General features: G+C 52.5%; 1 protein-coding gene across 1 annotated transcript in view; it reads left to right on the forward strand.

Moving 5' to 3' along the window:
- Positions 1-23,610, forward strand: part of DRGX (dorsal root ganglia homeobox) — a 31,366-nt gene extending 7,756 nt beyond the window's left edge. Inside the window, exons 4-6 of the mRNA XM_018042198.1 lie at positions 511-689; positions 778-890; positions 23,345-23,610. Of these exons, the coding sequence (XP_017897687.1) occupies positions 511-689; positions 778-890; positions 23,345-23,610 (558 nt within the window). The remainder of the gene's footprint in view (positions 1-510; positions 690-777; positions 891-23,344) is intronic.

Below are 24,426 nucleotides of genomic sequence, written 5' to 3' on the forward strand. Positions count from 1 at the left end.
TGCATACACTGAGAATTTCCACAAGAGGGTACATTCCCCCTTCCTCTGGGCAGTGCATTGGGATGTGATACTCATTTAGAAGTGCCTTCCCTGGTGGTCTAGTGGTTAAGACTTTGCCTTCCAATGCAAGGGGATGTGGATTTGATCCCTGGTCAGGAAGCTAAGATCCCAGATGCCTCATGGCCAAAAAACCAAAAGATAAACAGAAGCAATATTATGACAAATTAATAGAGACTTTAAAAATGGTCCGCATTAAACATAAAACCTTAACAAGGCCTGTCCCATTTCCTCCACTGCCTTTCTGGCCCACCTGTGGGTCTGAAGCTGCAATTCAGGGAGCCTCGCTTTGCTAGGTCTCTGGAGAGGGGAGGCTGTGCTCCCACACGCCTGCTGTTAGGCGCCTATGGGCCCAGGCATGGGGACCAGGCATTTGGGTTTAGGTTCTGGCTGCTCCCTTCTGTCTGATTTTTCTGCCTTCTCCGGGTGTGTGTGTTTCCTTCATGGACTCAGGTTTGGTTCCAGAACCGAAGGGCCAAATGGAGGAAAACGGAGAGAGGGACCTCTGACCAGGAGCCGGGAGCCAAAGAGCCCATGGCAGAGGTGACGCCCCCGCCCGTGAGAAACCTCAACTCCCCGCCCCCGGGGGACCAGGCCCGGAGCAAGAAGGAGGCCCTGGAGGCCCAGCAGAGGTGAGGCCGGCTGGACCCGGGCCTGGGGGCGGGGGCCAGTGGGAATGCCGGGTTGATAACTCACCCTGTGATTTTCTTTCCCTGCCAGCCTGGGACGCACTGTGGGTCCCACAGGGCCGTTCTTCCCCTCGTGCTTGCCGGGGACCCTCCTGAATACAGCCACCTACGCCCAGGCCCTGTCACATGTCGCCTCCCTGAAAGGTGAGCCTGGGCCCCGCTGGCCTGCACCACCTCCCCGGGGATCGCGGAGCTTGCTCTTGGTCTGGCCCATCCTTGCACCTGGGGCGGGCGCAGCTCCGTTTCTTCTCTCAGGCTCTTGCCAGGGTTGCAAACAGCGTCCGATTGCATGCGTGCTGTCCTGCTTTCTATATGTCTTGAGGATACAGGTGGATGTCATTAAGTTTCAGTGCACTGGCCAAAGGACTGGCTGAGATGCGGCTGTTTCAGAAGGGCCACTGCATTGGTACTGATTTTATTTTTTTTTAATTGAAAAAAACTTTTTTTTAATTGGAGGAAAATTGCTTTACACCGTTGTGTTGGGTTTTGCCATACAACAACGCAAATCAGTCATGACTGTGTATATCCATATTTCCCCTCCCTCTTGAGCCTCGTGCCCTCCTCACACGCCACCCCTCTAGGCCGTCACCGAGCTCCAGGCTGGGCTGCCCGTGTTGCACAGCAGCTTCGCGCCACGTGTCTGTCTTACACGTGGCAGTGCGTTTATGCCAGTACCACCGTCTCAATCCATCCCACCCTCTCCTTTACCCGCTTCAAGCTGAGCAGTGTTGGGCGCTAGCCTGCAGCTCATGGGTGAGGCCTGCGGTGGACAATTGTCCCACCTTGTGAGGACCCTCCCCACGCGCGCAGCTCGCCCACCAGCCTTCCCCGGGGCCTCCTGATGTCAGAGATCGGCATGCTTGCTCAGTCGTATCTGATTCCTCGCGACCCCATGGACTGTAAGCCCGCCGGACTCCTCTGTCCTTGGGATTTTCCAGGCAAGAATACTGGAGTGGATTGCTATTTCCTACTCCAGGTCAGAGGTCTGAACTGTTAGAGCTTGTGGTTTTCTTAGATTTGCTCTCTTTTCAAAGGCTGCTATGGTTTGCAGGGTGGAAACCGTCGGGGGCATTTTTGTCAGGCCGACAGAGAGGGCCTCTGATGGGACTGTCCGTTGGGGGTTTCTCGGGCAACCCACTGGATGAATGGGTCCATCCAGTGTCTTTTAGTTCTTGGCCCCAGAGCCCCTCTGTGAGGAAGCCAGGCAGCTGTACGGGCGGGCGCAGGGCTGGGCCCCAGACTGGGTGTGGGGCAGCAAGTGTTAGTGCCAGGGTCTGCCTGCCACAGCGGGTCTGGGAGGTGGAGGTGCAGGTGTGGGCTGTAGCCTTTTAGTGGTGGGAGAGGCCCCCCTGTGGTGTCTCCTGTGTGCTCTCTTGTAGGGTCTGGGGTCTCCTGGCATCAAGGGGATCTCCCTCCAGCAGGCTCTTCACACACACACACACACACACACACACACACACACACACACACACACACACACACACACACACGTCGTGGCAATCTGCATTGCAAATGTAGTTTCTGGAGTCTGAAGGCAGCACGATGGAGCCTCCCTGGGGAATCTCCTAAAGGGCGAGAAGGGGAGAAGGGTGCTCTAGGCACAGGGAACAGGCGTGCAGAGCAGCATGGAGGAGACCCAGGCTTGTCTGGAGAATAGCCCGTATGGTGGGTGCTCATGGGACGGTGCCAAGAGACAAGGTGCAGGGCCAGAGCTGGCAGGCCCTGGACACTGTGCTCTCACAGTGGGGTTTGCACTGTAGGAGGTGGGGGCCTGAGGCCTGGAGCCACTTCTCGGTGGTCCAGGCACCTGGGCAAATCCTGCTGCAGGAGGATGAGGCTCAGCTCCATCCATCTCTGAACTCCGTGGCCTCCTCGTGCTTCCTCAGCTCCAGGGGCCATGTAGAGGCCCTCTACAGAGTGGCCTTGGGACAGCGTCACAGACTAATAGACTGACGGGGCTCTGAGAATGAAGGTGGGGGTCTCACTTACAAGGAGGTTCCGGAAAGAGATTACCAGTGGGATATAGGTATCCTGCAGGGAGCTTGTCCAGACAGAGGAGCAATCGTGTGTCTGTCGAATCATCTCTGCTTCGGTGAGGGCCAGCTCAGCTCCTGGGAGTGACTGTCTATTTTATAAACATTCTCTGCCTGCCCCACTCCAGCCTCATGGGTTGAAGGTGAATCCCACATTTCGTTGCTGGGACAGCCTCTGGGGGATCTGTGGCAAGCTGAGGCCCTGGTGGAGGCCTGTGGTGGCTGAAGGAGGGGAGAGAGGCCCGGGTTGCTGGCAGGGAGCAGGAGAGAGTGCCTGCCTGTCCCTGAGAGGCCGAAGGCAGTGGCGAGAGGGGGACACAGGACAGGTCAGGAGGAGGCAGGGCTGGGGGGAGGGGCAGGTGGATCTGTCATCCTCCTCTTCTTCCTCTACCTGTGGGTACCCCCACAACCCCAGTACACCCTTGGGGCCTGCCCTGAACTTGCCTTGCTGGAAACAGACTCTCCTCTGATGGAGGGGAATGCTCGGGGTGTGCAGGACTCTGCCGAGGTGATGGGGATCACAGTGAGCACACAAAGCCAGGGCGCATCCTTGTGCTTCGTGGTGACACTTGCCTGGGGAACCTGGACATCCTCACCAGAAGGGCTTCCTGGCTGCAGTCAGGGACATGAGGTGTGCTGGGGCAGGCGGCACACTCCATGTTTCCAGAGCGAGGCAGGCAGTGAGCGAAGTGAGCACGTGAGGCTTTGCCTTTGCTCCCCCAGATGCAAATGAGCTCTTGATCATTTGAAACACGCAGCTGTCTGTCTGTGTGTCTTTCTCCCACTTTTGAGCAAGGGGTGGGGAAAAGGCACGCTTCACTACCATCAGCAGTTATGCAAGGATCATGCTAAGAGGCGCCTTGAGATTCAGCAGAACTGGGTGGGGCTGGGGGGTGGGCTGGGGAGCATTTGCCCACTCAAGTGTCAACTGCCATTCAAGACAGCCCCTGGTAGGCAGAGGGATACATGGAACCAACGTTGCCAGAACTACTGCAATTTCAGGAGAAGCTGGAAATCCAGACTTTTGTTTAGAATAGTCGCATATTTAAATGTGCTTCCAATCCTTTGGGCCAAACGGCACATCCTTGGCCAGACCAGCCTGTGGCCTGCCTTCCTGTGGGGGCACTTTCACTCCATCCCTCCCATCTCTGCCTTCTGTGCTCTTCTCCCTGTAGTCAGAGCTCCTCCTCAGCTCTGCCCTTCCCGGCAAAGCTCCCCTCTTGCTGCTCGTCCTCGCCCCTTACCCGCCATGGCCCTTACTATGTGGTCTCTCTGAGTGGCTGGCTTGTTCATCTCTGCAAGCTAAGTTGTGTTGGAAAGGCAGGGACGTGAGTGATTACTGGGAACCTTTTCTGTGCTCTGCCTGGTGGGGGCTGTTGTTGTTAAGCTGCCGAGCCATGTTCAGCTCTTCGCAACCCCGTGGGCTGCAGCATGCCGGGCTTCTCCGTCTCTCACTGCCTCCCAGAGTTTGCCCAAGTTCATATCAAATGAATCGGTGATGCCGTCCAACCACCTCATTCTCTGTCGCCCTCTCCTCCTGCTCTCCGTCTTTCCCACCATCAGGGTCTTTCCAATCAGTCAGCTCTTCGCATCAGGTGGCCAGAGTACTGGAGCGTCAGCTTCAGCATCAGTCCTTCCAAACAGCATTCAGGATTGATTTCCTTTAGGATTGACTGGTTTGATCTTGCTGTCCAAGGGACTCGCAAGAGTCTTCTCCAGCACCACGGTTTCAAAGCATCGATTCTGCTGCACTCTGCCTCTTTTCTTCTTTCTTCTTCCTGGAGGAGGGAATAGCAAACCACGCCAGTATTCTAGCTGTGAGAACCCCATGAACTGTTTAAAACCATCTCCCGTTTGGTCCCATTTAATTCTCACATAGGGTAGTGGAGTCAGTGATGTATCAGGGAGGCCCTAGAGCTGCACAGAGGTCAGTGGGGCTGGGATGGCTCTGAGGTAACAGCTGGCGTTAGCTGGGGCACTTCTGCATTCTAACAGTGCCTGACCCTGTGAGGTGGCACTGCCAGCACTGGGGTGTTTTGAGCTAGAAGTCTCCACCCAGTCAGCTGATCAATACAGCCGTGCTCCAGTCCAGGTGGGCCTGGCCGCCCCTGGAGATGTGCTTGGTAGACTCACTTCTGCCTCAGGACCTGGGGTAACAAGTACCTGAAAGTCAGGTTCTGGATGCCCTGGGCTTCAACCATTGGTTGTTTTGTGGAACGTTTGTTCAGTGGTTTGAGGCTGTAGACTCTTACAGCCAAGGTCTCCTTCTATCAGGATTCCTCGAGCTACAGAAGTTAAGTGCATGGCCCAGTCTGGACCCAGGAGAGAAGCAATCCCAATTTTCTAGGCCTGGCTCAGTGCCAGGACCTCTGGGCTGTCGCCCAGCCTCCCTCTCCTGAGTTCACCCACACAGGTGGCTGGGCAGCCCAGTGCTGGCGAAGCTGGAGCCCTGAACTCTGCTTCTCAGGGGCTCCTGGCCAGTGTGGCAGCACCCTCATGTTGGGAACTTGCTGCATGTGGGTGCTAGAAGGTACATATCTGGGCTCCCATGCCTGGCCCTCTTTTCATAAGCAAGAAATTGAGGTTCCAGGAAGGAAAACCGCTTGCTCACATGTCATTTATATGAGCGCGGCCTCCCCTTTCAGATCAGGGCTGACCTCCACGGGTCCTGATGTGCTCTCTCCTCCAGACACGATGCATTCATTCATTCCTTTGGGTGGGCACCTGCTTGGACACCCCTCCCCCCACCTACCTCTTCTCCCTGGCAAGTGAGAGCAGCTAGGACTCCGCTGGGCATGAGCCCTGGTGGGGGAGTCTGGACTCACCCAGAGAACAGGACCACTGCCAGCTGAGAAGCACAGCCCTTCCAGCCCAGAGATCCCAACCCACTCCTCCAGGCCTGAGGCAACTTGCAAATGGCCACAGGAAAGGGATCAAAGGGAATTTCAGCTTCCGGACTCAGACCAGTGCTCGTGTCTCCTTCCCCAGACTTTGTGGTCCTGGTAGGGTCATACAGCCCTGGGCTAAAGACAGCACTGCGCTGACCCTGCTCTGGATGGCACTCATGGTGTCACTGCCAAGACTCCAGACCAGGGCCTGAGGATCCAAGCCCAGGAGGCACCAATGCCTGGCCTAAGTGTGAGGGGGAGGCGGGCTCCCGGTGCCTGGGCAGGATCAGTTCCCTGGAGGCACATAGAGCTCCACACGCCCCCTCTCCGCCCAGGCCAGTGGTTCTAGAGCTGACTGCCTGCAGAGCATTCTCTGTAAAGTTGACGGACTCTGAGTAGGGAGTCTTGGTCCTCTGGTTCTAGGTGCTGTTGTGACAGATGTGAAGTCTTTGCCTGGGGAACATGGAGAGAGCCTCCAGGAGTGTTTGTGGGGGAGCTTGGAGGTTGGCAAGGTACAGGGTGCTGAGTTGCTTTAGGTGTTGGTCCTTCAAGTCCTTAGGTCCTTTAAGTAACTGTTGAACTCACTTTCCTGGAAACACTGGCTTTGAATGTACTCTGAGAACAAGAGCATTCTTGGAGTATTGACTGTCTCCTCCTGGAGCGGGTGGCACTGGAGGAGAAAGAGGCAAGCAAGAGCGGATGCAGAGAGCTAGTCTCAGAGGGCCTGTGCTAGGTGGGGTTGCTAGAGCACAGAGCTGTGGGGTGTTGCCGAGCCCTGCCTCCAGCATGAATGGGCGGACTGGCTGAGTGCTGGCAGCTCTTCCGCTGTGGCTTAGCACCTGCTGGTGTATCTAGATTCTGCTTTTAATTGTTTTATTAAGGGGGAATGTGGTCCAGAAAAGATGAAGGGGAACAGGTCTCCCAGCTGCTTTGCAGAGCTTTAGTACCCAGACTGAGAAGCCAGTAGCAGAAAACTCTGGATTATAGTTTTCTTAGGAAATTAGAGGCCCTCATTTTCATTGCATGGAGAGACATGTTGAGGGTAGGGTCCTGGGGTTCAGAAGCAGTTGGAGAGCTGGGAAAACCAAGATGAAGCTGGAGAGGACCCCTGGCTTTGGAAAATAAGCGCAGCTCAGAACTGGCAGAGCACACCCTGGGCTGGCTTGGTGGACCTGCCTCAGGCCAGGGGCTGAGAGCAGAGGCCGCCTGGAGTCCTGCCCTTGCCACATCCTGGGCTGGGAGGCTCTGCTCTGCTGACAGGCCCCAGGAGGCTGGGGGGCCGCTCTGGGGCTGGAGCACTGGGGACACCCATTCAGCAGGTTCAGCGCTGGGGTGTGTGAAGGGGTTTTCATGGGGAGATGTATCTAGATGGCCAGCAAGGCTGCTCAAGGAATCAGAAGCCCAGGAAGCATGAGAGGTGGGGTTGGCTCCCTTGAAGGACAGGAGATTATGAACCTTCTGGGTGGGCCGGTTAAACAGACAGCCTACATGTGTAGATGTGGCAGACTAGCCTGCAGTCTCTGCTGGGCAGGCCCCTGGATGGGCACTGGGCTGAGTCCAGCAGAGGGGCCAGGAGACTGTCCAGTGGTGAGAGCCAGGTGGTTGAAAACCACACACTTGTGATTTTTCTCCTTTAATTACCAAGCAGCCATCGAGCCCAGCAGCTTTAAGCAAGGGCTCTGGGTGGCTGCCTGGCGAGAATCCTCATGCTTCCATTCTTTAGCCATGCTAATCTTTTAATTTTTATTGAAGTTTATTTATTTATTTTAATTAATTGATTTATTTGTCTGGGTTGGCCCTTAGTTTTGGCATGCAGGCTCTCTAGTTGTGGCCTGTGGGGTTCATCGTCCTGTGACATCGGAGATCTTAAGTTTCCCAACCAGGGATCGAACGTGTTTCCCCTTCATTGGAAGGCAGACTCTTAACTACTGGCCCACCAATGAAGCCCCTAGCCATGTACATCTTGAGTAAAGTACTGGGAATCTCTCTCTCTGCTTCCTCATCTGTAAATTTGGGGATCTTGACATTATAGGACTGAATTTATAAGAATAAAAGGGGGGAGCGTGAGTTGGAACATCTGAGGCTTCTAGACCAGTGGGAGGCGTGAGTTAACACTATCATTATAACTAGATTCCTCCATTCTCATTTCCAAGCCGCTGGGTCCCACTCATATTTCTAAGACCCAATAAGATGTCTTTTCTTCCAAGCTTCTCCTATTTCTGTGAACTTTATCACTTTCATGCAGACGTGCTAAGTCGCTTCAGTCCCGTCCGACTCTTTGCAACCCTGTGGACTGTGGCCTGCCAGGCTCCTCTGTCCATGGGACTCTCCAGGCAAGAATACTGGAGTGGGTTGCCATGCCCTCCTCCAGGGGATCTTCTTGACCCAGGGTTCAAACCCGCTTATATCTCGTGTCTCCTGCATTGGCAGGCAGGTTCTTTACCACTAGCAACACCTGGGAAGTCCTTGTCACTGCTGACAGTCACCTATGTCCTGTAACCCCCAGTGTTCTGACTTTTGGCAGTGATGGTGGCTCCTTCCCATCCCTGGTAAGATCTGCTGGTCAGGGCACTCATTCCCTCCCTGCAGTTTCACGCAGCCAGTGATGTACTTTGTACTCTGGGGTGGTCAGAGAGGGCCCATCCTGGCCAGGCAGGCAGTCAGGGTATTTCTGTATTGGATGTCCCATGGAAACTGGAATAGAAAAAGGCAGCAGGACCCTACCCCATGAAGCCAGGGTTTGCATAACAATCATGAGTGTCCAGAGGAAAAGCCTTCGCAACACAAAGAGTTCTCCTGCACTGTCTTAATGGCCAGCCTCGTGTTCACAATTCATTAATGCAGAGGAGGTTATTAATGGCCGAGGGAAGTGCTTAGGTTTGTTCCGGGGAAGTGCTGGCCGCAGGATGGGCCACAGTCAGCGGAGGCCCTCTCCCTGGTGTACTTAGCCTGGCTGTATCTAACCTGTGATCCGGAGATCTGGGTGTGAGGTGGAAACTCCTTACCGCTGCCAGGGGAGAGCTTTCATAACTTAGCCATGGAGCCGCTCTCCCCGGCTAGGTGGGGCATCACAGCTGACCGTCCTCAACAAGATGGGGACTGGAGGGAAGACGGGCCGCCTGCGAGGCAAGGCAGGCCTGTGGGGACGCTCCGTGTCTTCTGTGAACCCCTGGAGTCAGGCCTAAGCTGAGAGAAGCGCAGCAGAGCCGAGGAAGGAGGTCTGACCTCCTCTTACGCTCCCCTCTCCACCGGCCCAGGCGAGGCCTTGGTCCCACGGGCGGCCCAGGTGGGGAGGAGCCCAGGGGCAGCCAGACCTGGTCCCAGCTCTGTAGCCTGGCTCCATCCCTCCAGGTCCCTCCAGATGAGGGTGTTCTGACATGCAGTGGGGGCTCAGCCGATGCTGCAGAGTAACCGTCCTGAGCCTGCATCACACGTGTGAGCATGAGGCGAGAGGCGAGAGGCGAGGGGCAGGGCACGCAGTGCTGGGAAAGGGTCAGGCCGTGTCCTTCCTGGGAACAAAGCCCCATAGTTACCCCAGAATGTGCCCTCCCAACTTGGCCCTCGGGCTTCCGAGCCAAGGCAAAGCGTCCAGAGTCTGAGAGTGGGAGGGCTTTACTGGCCAATAAGTGTTTCCCCATCAGGGTTAAACTCAGAGCTGGAGGCAGCCTCTTCCTCTTTCAAGCCCCTGGAAACATTTTCCTCCTAATTCTTTTAATCACTTTTTCCTCTGTGTCGTGATTTTTAAAGAAAAATCGCAATCTTAGTAAGCAATTAAAATTATTTTGTTATGAACTATGACAATCAGGAAAATTCAGAAAATATGCATTTAGAACTTCCTGAGTAACTTTAAGCACTCATGCGCTACCCTTCTTGTGCACCTCTGCTTGTGCCCGAGAAGCCCCCGAATCCCCACGCCCCGTGCTTCTCATGTCACTTTCTTCCCCCTAAAAGAACCATTGTGCTGACTGTGATGGTCACGCGGTTTTGCCAGCCACCTGAGTAGGCATTCTGAAACACCACTGTCTAGTCTGAACTTTTTTGAGCGGTTCATGTGTATACATATACAGAGAATCACGTGGGATGTGTTTTTCCTGCTTGGTTCCTTTGACTCGGCATATGTGGGAGATTTATCTGTGTAATTAGGTTTAGTTGTCAATTTTTTATGGTATCCTCTGTTCATGATCAGATCATCTGTAGATAATGACGATAATATGTCTCTCCCTTTCTAATCCTTATATTGTTATTCCTGGGTATCCAGGGGGATGGGTTCCAGGGTGACCTTCCCCACCCTCCATACCAAAACCTGCCCATCCTCAAGTCCCTAATGGAAAATGTTGTAATGTAATGAATATAGTTGGTCCTTTCTATATGAGGGTTTCGCATCTCTGTATTCAACCAATTGGCGGATTGATTTCAATTGGTTGCTTGAATCTGAGGCTGTAAAACCTGGGGACACAAAAGGGCAGACTGCACTTATTTCCTTTCTCTTGTCTAGCTGTGCTGGCCAGAACCTCTAGCACAGTATGGAACAGAAGTGGTGAGAATAGGCGTCCTTGCCTTGTTATTTTTTTCAGTAACAGCTTTATCTAAATACAACTCACATACCATGGAATGCATCCATGAAAATGAACAACTCAGTGATTTTTTTGTATAGACAAGAGTTGTGAAACCATCACACAATCGACTTTAGAAAATTTTCATCACCCCAGACCTATTAGCAGCCAGTCACCATTTCCCCAACCCTCCGTGCCCCATGTTACCACTCATATTTCTGCCTCTACAGATTGTGGACATTCTGTTATTGCCACTGCGGGTAGTTCACTGAGTGGAACCATATCATACATTAGCTGGTCTTTGGGACGGATCCTGGCTTTATGCCCTTATTCTTGATCTCAGGGGAATGCTCTCACAACCTCACGAAGGTTTCTCCATGTCTGCTGTCTGCCTGTTTATTTTTAACATACACTTTATCAAGTTAAGATGTTTTTCTCTTGCCCTAGTTTTCTAAGAGTTTTATTTTAATTATCATTTTCAAAAAGCATGAATATGAAGGGATGTTGAATTTAGTGGAATACTTTTTCCTGCTGCTGTTGAAACAACCACAGGATTTTTCTTTCTCAAATGTTAATACAGTAAATTGCATTGGTTGATTGTTTAATGTTAAACCAATTGTGCTTTCCTGGAATTGACCCACGTTAGAGATGACATATTATTCTTTTTGTATATGGATAGACTGGCTGATATTCTGTCTAGGGCTTTTTTGTCTATGATCCTGAAGAAATTGGCTTATAAATTTTTTTCCCTGATGATCTCTATTCCGAGTTTCAGTGCTGTTTTACTTTACCCCCCAGTGAGTATAATAAAAGCGGCATCAGGGCAGCCCAGCTGCTTTATTGTCTCTCCCAGTTCCAAGCATGGGCTGGGCTCAGCCGGATGGTTCTGTTGCTCCTTTTGCCCAGAGTGTCTCGTGAGGTTGCATTCGAATGGTGGCTGGGGCTGATACATACAGGGTGGCAAGGCCTCTGTGCCTGGTGCCCTGGCAGGGATGCTGAGAGTGCCCTGTCTCTCTCTCTCTTTGCTGGGAATTGGATGGGGGTTGGATCCTGAGATTATAAAAGCAGAAGATGCCAGGTCTTATTAAGACTTACATTCAGAACAGGCAGTGTTACTTCTGCTGAATTCTACTGATGGAAGCTGCTCACAGAGCCAGCTCAGATGCACGTGGAGGGAACTGCACGCAGGTGTGAACACTGGGAGCGTGGCTCACTGAAGGCCCTCTGCAGAGACTGACTGCACAGTATTGAGGATACTCTGGCCTGTGACGTGAGCTGGGGTTTAAATAGATACTTATGTATTTATTTGGCCTCACCAGGTTTTAGTTGCAGCAAGTGGGAATTTAGCTGAGGCGTGTGGGATCTAGTTCTCTGACCAGGGATCAAACCTGGGCCCCGGCACTGGGAGTGCGAAGCCTCAGCCAGTGGGCCACCAGGGAAGTCCTGAGAGGTTTGTTTTTGAATTCACCTAACTTCGCACTCCTGACTATAGGTGCTTTAAGGGCCCTGTCCTTATCTGACTCACCTCTAGATCCTTCCCAGACATTCACCTCTGCCCTTAACACAGAGGCTGGTGCAGAGTAGAAGGTGGTGAAGTCTGACTAGGGCAGAGGATCCCACTTCCTGCAGAGTTGACTTCGCAATGGGAGAGGCTCCCTACCTAACGTCCGCAGTGTGTGCAGCTTCAGGAAAGCAGCACAGCCTTGCAGGACCCCTGGCTTATTTCCGAAGGTGCAGGTGTTGGGGTCACTGGGCACCCGAGGGCTAGAACATGATCTGTCCTCGTGGGGGATGTGGTTGGGTCAGCCCTAGCTCCTCTGTGCCTAGCTGATGTCAGGAAGACAAGGGTGGAGAACGCCAGCACTTAACATTTGGAAGGAATCTCCTTGATGAGTATGTTACCCCCACTTCTCCAGGATACAGTGGGGGAAACTGAGGCTCAGAGGTGGATAGGACTGCCTAAGGTCACATAGTGTGTCTGCCAGAGGTGAGACAAGCCAGGGACCCAAGTGTCCCATTGTCCAGTTCCCCACACCCCATATTGATTCTGTTCCTTTTACAGGCCCCTGCTGTCATTCTCTGGCTTTAAAAACTGCAACTCACTTTCCAGAAGCCATTTCCTATGGGTGCTGATGGGTTTGCCCTTCCTGCTAATCAATGGGGCCCTGGAGTGCAGAGCTGAGCAGAGGTCCTGGCTTATGCCCAGAGGCAGTAGGGGTGCAGGCTGCCCACTCTGGGGGCTGCTGGAAGGAGGGAGGTGGCGCTCACTGGCATCAGGTCACGTAGAGTGTTTCTCCCTGTCCCCTGCTGAGCAGGATTCTCAGCTCTGGGTGCTGTCGACATTTGCTTGCCCCCTCAAAGGCATCCAAGCAGAAACGGGACATCGGTCCTGGCCCCAGACTGGGTCACAGCGCAAGGAATGGTTGGCTGAGCTGACTCCCATCAGGGAGCATTTGCTGAGTGAATAAACAGATGTCGGGACAGTGCACGCACACGTGGGGTTGACGGGGAGGGATTTAGCGTCTACTCCCCCAGGGTCGGGGCTTCCCTTGTATCTCAGTCAGTAAAGCGTCTGCCTGCAGTGCAGGAGACCTGGGTTCGATTCCTGGGTCAGGAAGATCCCCTGGTAGAAGAAAATGGCTACCCACTCCAGTATTCTTACCTGGAGAACCCCATGGTCACAAGAGCCTGGCAGGCTACAGTCCATGGGGTCGCAAGACTCAGACATGACTTAGCAACTAAACCACCCCAGGGTAACCTGCCAAATGCACCCGGGGATTTTGGCATTAATCAGGTTGGGTAGCTTTGCGGTGACCATGGTTTTACTTTTCATGGGATATTGAGGCAGATTAGGACCTGGGAGATGGCAACTTTGAGGAATCAAAATATGCTTCCTAGATCAGGAAAGACCGACTTCCCCTTCCTTCCTCCCTTCCCCAAATATAATTGAGTGTTTGCTTTGTATCCAGAATGGACATTTCAGTTCTAGAATCAGGGCCGTGGGATGAGGATAGGTGAAGGCTCTTACCCTGCAAGTTTGGGAGGTGAAATAAACACAACTCCTGTTAAGGAGGCAATAAGAGCCGTAACACAGAGATGGGAGAAAGTGCTTTGGCAGTTCTGTGATAGACGTCACCTGGGAGTGAACTGGACCCTATCGTATATGTGATCATCGGTGAGCGCACTTAGCCACGGCATTGAAAAATCTCTGCTTAAATATTATAGGCATCTGCCAACACTGTTACCCTGACACTTCTTACAACCTGTAAGGAACTGGTATTAGGAATCACAGAACATGTTTATTCTACTTTGCTATGAAGCAAAAAAGAAATGAACTATATGTATATGAAAAGTTTCATAAATCCACTTACGCACTTACTTGCTCAATATTCTTACCCTTAACGTGAACATTTAGCAAAAAATCGGTGTGCAACAGCTCTACTTGTAACCGAAATTGTGATGAGAGTGTGCTATTGGCAGAGACGAGACAGAGCTAGCTTAATCTTTCCTGTCAGCCTCTGTAGTAGATCAATTGAACTGCCGAGGAGATCAAATACTTCAGACTGTATTTATTACATTAAGTATTTATGTTCAGGCCAAGCCTTTAAAGCATGATGTCATATAGGAATGTAGGCCGATCAAATCAATTCAGCAGAATTTGCTGTAACTTAATGGAAATCTAATTGTGCGTTTTAATTTAGTGTCCAGGAGGTAGTAAGTTCCCCAAACAAAATAATTTTCAGTCTGCATTTGGGGAGCAGGAGGCTCTTGCCCAGGCCTGGGTGATGGCACCTGTGGTAGGTGAGGGGGAGGAAGTCCTGGCCTTGGAGGGGCTTTGCTGACTGGCAGGTTGGGTTGCATCGTATGAAAGGGATCGCTGGCTTCGATCCCCACCAAACAGGAAATCGATGAAATGTTCCTGGTGGGTCCTGCACGGCCAGTCCTTAGCTCCACGTTTGCCAGTCAATAGCTCCAGTGCAGACCGAGGCCATTAGCAGTCATGGAGTCTCGGCTGGGTGCTGAGGACACAGTTCTTACTCCTTAGAAACCTCAGTGGAACTCTTTTCTAAAGGAGAGCATCTCTCCCATCATCTGAATGAAAGGGGATGGGAAGTCACGAGTCACGAGAAAGATACGTGCTGTGAGAGTAATGCTCAGTCAGTTTAGAAAAAGCAGAAAACACAGCAAAACACAAAGGGAAATATAAAGCTTATTCATAATCTTAGCATCCAGAATCAGCCACGATGAATATTTGCTTTTGGTGCATTTGTTTTCTTCCCATTTAGAAATATGTATCTCCAATAAATGTATGTATTTTAAAACTTATTTAGAATTAAAATATCAAATGTTTAAATTTATAAATATTTTCTATTTCTAAATAGTATTATTTGCTCTACATACCTGTGACCTTATATGGATATGGTATATGGCTGCACATGTGCATATACACACATGTACTACGGATATATGTATGTATTGTGTATATACAGATATGTAAATAGATACACACACACACAAAATGGGATACTTTTGACTTACTGTTTTTTAACCTACTTCTACAATTTAATGTTTTGCTATTACTGTAATTTTGCACCAAATATCCTCTTACAGTATAATTTGGTCATAGCTTTAGTGCGTTCAATAAAGTGATTATATCTTATTCAGTCAATTCTCTAGAATCGGGTGGTTAGTTTCTTCATAATTTTTTGCTGCTATCTGCCACATGGGAATGACTTCCTTTGTAACTGATTTAATTTTTAGACCACTCATGATTTTAGCTTTTTGACAGATAAAAAACGAAAGAAAGCTAGAGCCCCAAGTGTGGAAGCCCAGACATTAAAAGGTGAGACTTTTCAAGTCTGTTGGCTCACTCCTCAAGATTCCGTTGGCAGAATAAATCATTCTACTTCTCGCTCTGGGGGGACGGGCTCCTCAAGGAAGCCGCCCAGCTGTGAAGCAGTGCCGGAACTGTGTGTAAGGCAAGGGGAAGGAATCTCACAGCACAGCCACGCGTCTCGAGGAGGATCTCACTGTTGGTCCTGTGTGTTCTCCCGGGCATGTGCAGAGCAAGCCTAGTTCCTTGCTGGTCGCTGAATTGAACTGGTACCTAGAGCAAACTGTGCATTGTAGCTTACTCTTGCCCTTTATTTTGTATGTGGTCATGGAAATAATAATTGTTGGAGGACTCGGTACTAGTTGCTTTATAGAGGTAGATATGTTACCTCTTCTTATAAATGAGGGAGCTGGAGCTTGGAAAGACGGTGTGAAGTCCCATGACCAGTTAACGGTGGAACCAGGAGTCAAACTTCAAAGCCCATTTCCTCCTCCGCTGCAGGCTGCATCTGGCTGTCAGACCCCATTCTCATTTTATAGGATGTTGGTAATTATGACTCGGTTTTGGCGTAGACATTTGCTAAAGTATCTGCTACCGCCCTGGCATAGTAAAGAGGAGGACAGCCTCTTTCATGGCTGACTCCACATCACCCCATCACTAGCAGACACAGGCTTGATGTGGTTTTCAAAGCCCTTTCAAACATCGTCCCTTGTGGTGGTTCCTGTGGCCAGGGACCGACAGCTTCAGGCCATGCTAAAGCTTGCCACTTTGCTCGCCTTGTACTAAATGGCTCCAGGGTACCATGCGTGTTGAATGTTTTGGCTGTTTTATAAATTTTTTGTTTTTTATCTCAGTATTACCCATCAGTGTTTCTGCTATTAACAGTCTCATTGCTGTCTAGCTTGTGGCAGCCTTGTAAGACAGAAGGGTTATGTTAGCTGTGCATTTGGAAGCCTTCAAGTATGTGGTGAGGGCCCTGGGCCTGTTTTTGTGGGTGAAATGCATGTGTTTTGGAGTCTGGGCTTTCCCTTGGTGGCCATGGGGTCCTCTGCTGCCTTGAGCATCGCAAAGGGTGCGTCCATACTTTGCTATTTCTGTTGCCCGCAGTGCTCCAGGTTGATGGAGTGGGCAGGAGAGCACTTGGAGAAATCTCATATTGCTGTTGGTTCTGTGAAATCATGGAGAAATCAGGAGTTAGGTCTAAAAGGATCCTATTTGTAGAAATCATTTTTCCCCCTGTGTTTAGAAATGGTTACGGGAATTAAGGGAGATGCTGGTCTTTGGACAATTTAAGTTCAATTGAAATCAGTTGAAATTCTGCAAGCATGTTTAAGTTGGAAGGAAGACATAGCTTTATAGTTCACATCCCATTCTAAAACCACTCATTTTGTGTTGAAAGGAATTTAAGAATGTGTCTGTTAGCCCAGAGTGTGCGTGAAGATTCTCTACCACATCCTGTCAAGGGGGCTTCAGTGCCCCCTGACCAGAAACCCGTCCCCCTCAGAGAGAGACCACCATATACACTGACGGTAAAGAAAAGAAGCCCCTCTTTCTCTCCCTCCATCTACTGCTTCTGCTCTGCCCGAAACCAGGGAGAGGCAGATGCCCAATATCCACTGTGCCTAAGAGGCCCCGTTCTCTCACTTCTCACTCCTCCCTGCAGCTCCCTCCCTCTGGCCTGACGGTCTGACCGTGACTTTGCCCTCCTTTTTCCTGCAGGTTCTGCTTCTGTTAAGGCAACCCACAACCATACGGTGTCACAGTGAACTTGCTGGGAAGCCGTACTGACCGCACGCTCTGCCGCTGAGATACATCCCCCTCTGGACAGTTCATAGTCTTTACCCATTCCCCTGATAAACGTCATTGAATTAGATTTGTTTCTGTGCTTGCCTTTGGGCTTGTCTGTTGGTTCAGATGGCCTCTCCTGGTCTTGTCTGTATCTGCCTTCTGGATCGGCATGTCTTCTGTGTTCTCACGCAGAGAGGGCAGGGCAGAGCAGAGAGGAGGTGACTCCCAGTGGCTCATTTTTTTCAGCATTTCTCCACGTGGCTTTCAGACATTTATGTCTCCACCAAAGAGCATCCCTGTGGCTCAGCTGGTAAAGACTCAGCCTGCAGTGATGGAGTTTTATCCCTGGATTGGGAAGAGCCCCTGGAGAAGGGAAAGGCTATCCACTCTGGTATTCTGGCCTGGAGAATTCCACGGACTATATAGTCCATGGGGTCGCAAAGAGTCAGACAAGACTGAGCGACTTTCACTTCACAAAGAGCATTGCCTTTGATAGACAGTCAGCTGCTCTTCAGACCTGGGGTGCTGATGAGGAAAGAGGGAGGCATCTGTGTCAGGCTTCACGCCAAAGACTTTTGTTGGCCTGGGTACATCTCTCAGGGTCTGATGTCCTGCTCTGGGAATCCCCACCTGACCGGTACTGTGTAGTCAAGGGACAGAGAAAGACTCAAGGGAGGTGTGCATACCTCATGATGCTTCCTCGGCCAGAGACGTGGGGGGTTGGGTGGGTTGAGGGTGCTGCTCATGGACATGTGTGTGTGGGTGGCCTGAGACACTTTGGGGGTCCTCACCCACTGGAGGAGCAATAAGGGGTCCCAGTCTTGAGCGGTCGTCATCTTCTCGAGGACCTTGACCTTGCTTTCCCTCGGCTCTTATAGTTTTGTTTTGAAGAATTTATTTTTAATCATGGTGAAATACACATATGATAAAATTTCTATCTTAACCATGGCTAAGTGTGTAGTTCAGAAGTGTTAAATATGTCCTTATTGTACAGCCATCATCACCATCCATCTCCAGAACTCTGTCATCTTTCCAAATTGAACCGTGTACCTATTACACCTCCCCGCTCACTCCCATCCCCTCGGCCTCTGGCAACCACCATTCTACTTCCTGTCTCTATGAATGTGACTGTACTAGGTGCCTCGTACAAATGGAATCAAACAGAATCTGTGTTTCTCTGACTGTCCTGGTTCACTTAGTCTAATGTCCTTGAGGTTCATCCGTGTTGCCACCTCGGTTGGAATTTCCTTTTTTCTTCTTTAAAGGCTGTATGCATAGCCCTTACAGTTTATAAGCAGAGTCTCCCAGAGTCCCTGGGTTCATCTGGTCCTCAGTTTCCCCATGTCTAGTGTGGGGGTTAAAGTAGGCAAGCCGCACAGACTCTCTCCCTCCCTCCAGTCCATGAATTAACTTATATCTTCCACCTCTGAATCTGGGTTTTGTGGGCCAGGAACGTAGTTATCAGTGACTTTCGTGGGGACCTGCCTGTGGCAGGCATGAACCTGCAGGCGTGGACTGTGGGTCCAGGAGGCTGCGTCTTGTCCAAGTGGGACTTGTTCATCTCGCGGGTGATGTGCTCATCACTGAATCATAGCCTAATTAACGCCCTCCCTGGTGTTACATTAGAGTAAGGCCTTGCTGGGGACGAGACCCAGCCAGAGAACACGTATGCTGAGCCTGCCCCTCGGGGGCTTGTCTGACATGGGGTTGGTTGCCCAGGCCTGGGTCTGGGGACTGTGGCCCCTTCAGGGTCCCCTGAAGCCTACAGCCCCAGTCAAGCTCCCCTCAGACCCCCAGGCACTCGTGGCCCCTCCCCAAATGTGCTGAGGGTGGGGGTCTAATATCAGTCTTCCTTCTTTTGAACATTCATTTAAAATCAAACTTATGTGTTTAAAAGAAACGCACAGATGTTGTAGAAAAATGAGAAAAGTTCTAAGCAGGCACAGCAAGGAAAATCATCAGTATTTCCATTGCTGAGAGGGCTCACTGTGCTCTGCCTTCTGTTCTCTTCCCTCATGGCTCCCCTCGGGAGGGATTTGGAGGGGGAAGCCCTCCCCTGCTGCGTGAGTCCTGGCCCTTGGGGTGGCCCCTGGGCTCAGGGCACAGGCACTGTTCCGCCCAAGTTCGCGAACCCTGGGCTCAGGGAGGCCAAGACTGCTGTCAGTATGTGGCTGACTGTGAGCACGCTGGGAGAAGCAGAACCAGCAAGATGTGGAATCTGAACCTGTAACTTTCTGTCCGCTTCCTTCTGTCACTGGAAATGCGACCAGGCGAAAGCCAGCTAGGAGTGCGGGTTGTGGAACGGGCTCTCGGAGTTCTGTGTATAAACTGGGCGCTTGTGATTCCTCTCATGCTCATCTTGCCATCTGATGCCCGCTGCATCGGCCCCTCCATCAAAATTGAGGCAGGAAGTGACGGCTGCATTTTAGCCTCCTATTACACTTGAGGAGAAGGGGCTGGTCTGCAGGAGAAGGCCGCCTTCTGTAATAAACTGTTGCTGCTCCTACTGCTAAGTCGCTTCAGTCGTGTCCGACTCTGTGCGACCCCATAGATGGCAGCCCACCAGGCTTTCCCGTCCCTGGGATTCTCCAGGCAAGAACACTGGAGTGGGTTGCCATTTCCTTCTCCAATGCAGGAAAGTGAGAAGTGAAAGTGAAGTCGCTCAGTCGTGTCCGACTCTCAGCGACCCCATGGACTGCAGCCTACCAGGCTCTTCCATCCATGGAATTTTCCAGGCAAGAGTACTGGAGTGGGGTGCCGTTGCCTTCTCCGAACAAACTGTGTGGACCTGGGCAATTCCTGGAGCCTTGTTTCCTTCTTGGAATGTGGGGCTGCGTAATGCCCTCCCCTCAGGGCGGCCAGAATGAACACAAGCGACCACAGTGGGTACTGGAAGGGTGAGTGTCCTTTTGCTTCTGAGTGGGCTTGGAGAGGAAGAGGAAGATGCCCAAATGTGCTTCTGGGGACAGAAAGAAACCTGACTCCAGTACAGGGAAGCCTGTCCCTCGGAAAGGAAGTTGGGCATGGCCCAGCTACGGGCATGGTTGATGCTGCTGAGGCTGCTTCCTGAAGGCTGATCCCACAAGTGGGTGCCAGGCCTGGGTGGCCCTCCCTGTCTCCCTTCTGCCTGCCACAGCTGTTTCTCAAGGGCCTGGCCTGTTCCAGGTGCTGTGCTAAGGGTTGGGGACAGAGTAGTGATTTAGGCCCCCTTGCGGGTGTGTGGGGGCAGACAGACCACAAACCAGTCACAAACCATTAGTGACCCACCTACAGTTTGTGGCCAGTGCCGTGAAGACATGAGCATGAGGCTCTGATGGAGAATATAACCCGGGAACCTGCTTTGGATGGGAGGTCCCAAGGGGCTCCCTGAGGCCATGGTGGTCAAATGGAGCCCTAAAAAGAGACAAGAACCCCGAGTCAGAGGAAGGATCTCTTCACTCCCAGGCAGAGCCCGATGAAGGGTCCAAGACAGGGGAAGAGTGTGTCCTTTCTCCAGACAGAGGGACATAGTCATTAAGGCACCAGTCCTCTGCCTAGTGGAGAAGGCGATGGCACCCCACTCCAGTACTCTTGCCTGGAAAATCCCACGGATGGAGGAGCCTGGTAGGCTGCAGTCCATGGGGTCGCTGGGAGTCGGACACAACTGAGCAACTTCACTTTCACTTTCCACTTTCCTGCATTGGAGAAAGAAATGGCAACCCACTCCAGTGTTCTTGCCTGGAGAATCCCAGGGATGGGGGAGCCTGGTGGGCTGCCGTCTATGGGGTCGCACAGGGTCCGGACTGAAGCGACTCAGCAGCAGCAGCAGCAGCCTCTGCCTTTTCACCTGTTTCCTCATCTGCAAAAGGGGATAGAGCCTACTGCTTAGGAGTGTTCCAATGCTGAGGTGTGCAAGGTCACAACGTGATTAGGACTGCGGTGCTGGTCCATACAAGGGCTTGCTCCAGCAAGCGCAGCTCCTGTGGAGAGCTTCCCTGTGATGGTGGTTTGAACATCTGAAAGGAAGCGTGGGTAGCGCATGACAAGGACAAGGTGAGGGTAGTGAGGGTCCCAGCACTCAGGGTCTTGAAGACCACAGGGAGGAATTTCGATTTATTCAGCAGATAAGCATTTTGGTCCAAAACTACTCCCTATTTGCAATGCTACTTCTTCCAAAGCTGGTGAGCACTTTTAGAAGAGCCAAGGCGTGGGTGGAACCCAGGGGGCTGGCTTTGCTGGCCCTCCCGGGCTCAGGGCTCAGGGACAGGCGCTGACTCCCACGTCCTTAGCAGGGCCTCAGGGCACCACCTCCTGCTCCCTGGTGGGACAGTCTCTGGAGCTGTCCCAGACTGGCTGGGGCAGAGGCTGTGGCGATACTCGATGCTCGTCTCCTGCAAGAAACACACGTGGTGGGTGGGGTGGGGGCGCCGTTTGACCTGTCCGGAGGCTCAGGAAATCTCTCAAATCATGTCATGCCAGCAGCTGAGTCCACCCACCCAGCCTGGATGCAGGTCTGTGCATCTCCTGCCCCGACGCCTGCCCTTGTGGCAGTGCCAGCCTGGTTCAGCTCTGTTCGCAGAGCTTGGATGGACATTAGGACCTCAGGACTCCATGGCTAGACTCTCCATGGCCTACACACACACACACACACACACACGTACACCCCTTTCTCTCTGTTGGTCCCTATCTTGGAAACGGCACCTCCATTCATTCATTGAAACCCAGGTGTCATCTGTGAATTCTTTTTTCCATCACCCTCCACCTACCATCTGGGAGCAACGTGCATGGGCGCGCACCGTGAGCATAAATCCAGAATCTGGCCGTCTCTCACCACCTCCCCTCTGGCCACCTCTCACCACCTCCCCTCTGGCCACCTCTCACCACCTCCCCTCTGGCCACCTCTCACCACCTCCCCTCTGGCCACCTCTCACCACCTCCCCTCTGGCCACCTTGAGCTAAGGCTGCCGTCCGCTGGGACCGCATCATCACAGTAGCCTCCCCATCCTCTCCTCAAGGAAGTTACGCTCCAGACCCTTGACTCAAGTCTGCTGAAGCTTCCTCCCGCCGCGTCCTGCCTGGCCCTGGTGGCTGCTCGACTCCTTGGCCGCCTCCTCCCCGGCAGCCCTGGCTTCGGCCACTCTGAGTGCCCGCTGCAGGTGGCTTCTATCCCCACTTCAGCGCCACCGCTCTGGCCTTCTCCCCTGCTGCTGTGCTCTCTCCTGGGTGTTCCTGTCCCTGTTTCTTTGACACTGCACTCAGCTATTACCAAGCATCACACTCCGTTCACGTTTTAAATAGCTCTCGCCACTGCCTGCCTTCACATGAAGCATGCCTGGACTGCACTGTGCCCCTGCCCTGGAACTGTGCTCCACGATGCCGGCGCTCTTGCTGCCTTATTCCCGCTGAGTGGTCACCAGGGCCAAGCACAGTGCCAGGTGCTCAGGAGACAGCCGCTGGATAAGTGCACAGTCGAGGGTGACCCCTGAAAAGAAAGGTCTCCTCCCGGCCCTGGCCCTGGAGAGTTTCGTGCAGTGCTGGCCGGCAGCCTCAGGGCCAGACAATTGTTCCAAAGCCCCATTTCACACACTGAGCCTGTACTGAGTCCTTTCCAAACCAAGGCCTTCAGACCTTCTCAAACTTTAGTTCACGGTGCCCTGCGTGTCCCTTGAACCTCAGTTTAATGTTTCTTGTCTCTCTTGGGCTGTAAAAAATACCTACAGCTCTGTTCATTAGACGGTTAGGTCCAAGCAACTCAGTGTTTCTGTCCCCAAAGCTTAGTAGTAATTTGAAAATAACACATGTAAATTGAATGAAAAATAATAGTTTTCTTTTATTCTTAAAGAGCTGCCATTACTTTCTAATGGGAAGTACGTCGGTGAGCTCTGCATGACTTCTCTGAACTTGGAATCACATTGGATGCCATCACTCCTCATTTTCTGTTCCGTGTGGATTATTTGTGTGGTGTTTGCAAAATCTGGCTTCACGGAAATATGGCCTCCTTGAAAGGAGTGCAGCGAGGCCTCCTGTTGAAGCCATGAGCTACCTTGTGCGGCATCTGATAGATGTGCCGGCTTCCGCCTGCCCTTGAAAATTTAGAATATCCTTGCAGGGCCCTTGGGAGTTCTTGGGGATGCTTTGGCACTTAGTCTGGAGGGTGTGGCATTACTTCATTGGATCCCCATAATGATCCTGTGAGGTGGGGATCGTTTCATTGCATAGAAGGACAAGCCCAGGCTCAGAGAAGTCAAGATACTGGTCTAAGGTAAGGGAACCTTACCTTAGCCTTACCAGCCTGTTGGTAAGGGAACCGAGACTGGCCGGTTCTCCCTGATGCTCTGGTGCTAATCCCTTGTCCGATCAGCTGGATCTCTTGAGCTGTGCCTCTGTGGGGGCCTGAGCTCTTGTCAGCTCTCTCTGAAGTGTTTGGAAATAAACAGCATCAATCAACCCCTTGCCCCCAGCCCTAAGTCTGAGAGACTGGAATGTGGACAGTGATGGCAGCCTGTTTTTTTCCTTCTTCCAGGGGGCCCCCTGTGTTCATGCTGTGTCCCCGACCCCATGGGGCTTTCCTTCCTCCCCACCTACGGCTGCCAGACGAACCGCACGGCCAGCGTGGCCGCCCTGCGCATGAAGGCTCGTGAGCACTCGGAGGCTGTCCTGCAGTCGGCCAACCTCCTACCGTCCACCAGCAACAGCCCCAGCCCCGTGGCCAAGCCAGCGCCCCCCGACGGCAGCCAGGACAAGACCCCTCCCAGCAAGGAGCAGAGCGAGCGCGAGAAGAGTGTATGAGGGGCCCGAGTGGCCAAGCCCGCCGCGCCCTCCCCCCTTGCTTCTCCCAGCCTCGGCCCCCACGGAAAACTCTCCCAAGAGCGAGGAAGAAGCCTGCTGCCCTGGGCCTCCTCTCAGACTCAGGAAAGGAAGCGAGAGCCACAGCTCCCCCAGTGAATGGAGAGTGCCTCTGGAGTCCCCCCATGGGGCTGCTCTGTCCCGGCTTCTTTGGTGTCAGGCCCCGATGGTGCTCGTGGGCACCAGAGTCTGCTCTGTGGTGAGGCCCCTGGGGTTTCCATCTTGGCCCAGAAGTCTGGAGAGAAGGCGAGTTTTTCACCCTTCACTTACCTGTCCCTCTCCTGGGCCGCCTCTGGAGGTCTTACCAACCCAAAGAACTGTGGCATGGGCCATCTTTGAGAGATGCCCGGGGCTCAGTCTTATGTTATGAAATGGGACTGTCCGCCTGACATTAAGAACCAGGCGATTGCTGAGATCCCAACCAGCTCTGTCCCTTCCAGCAAGACGAGCAGCAATGCCCTCTTCTCACGTGCTGGCTGTGGGCTTGGTTGGGTTAGAAGGTGAGAAGATGTGGAGTAGGGAGGTGCCAGCAGGACAGAGCCTGTCCCCGGGGGGACGTGGTAGCTCTGCCACTGGGCACTGCTGGCCAACCACATGGGCCGTCAGCTCCAAGAACTGGCGCTGCCATCTTGACACTGAAGGCCCAGAGCAAGTGTGGGCCCCGTAGCAGCAGCACCCGCCGGCAGCCCCTGCCTCTCTGGACTAGACCTCTAGGTTGGTGGGACGCTGACCAACTGGACAGCAGTGCTCTGGTCCAGG

Source organism: Capra hircus, chromosome 28 (assembly GCF_001704415.2).
Source record: "Capra hircus breed San Clemente chromosome 28, ASM170441v1, whole genome shotgun sequence".
NCBI lineage: Eukaryota > Metazoa > Chordata > Mammalia > Artiodactyla > Bovidae > Capra > Capra hircus.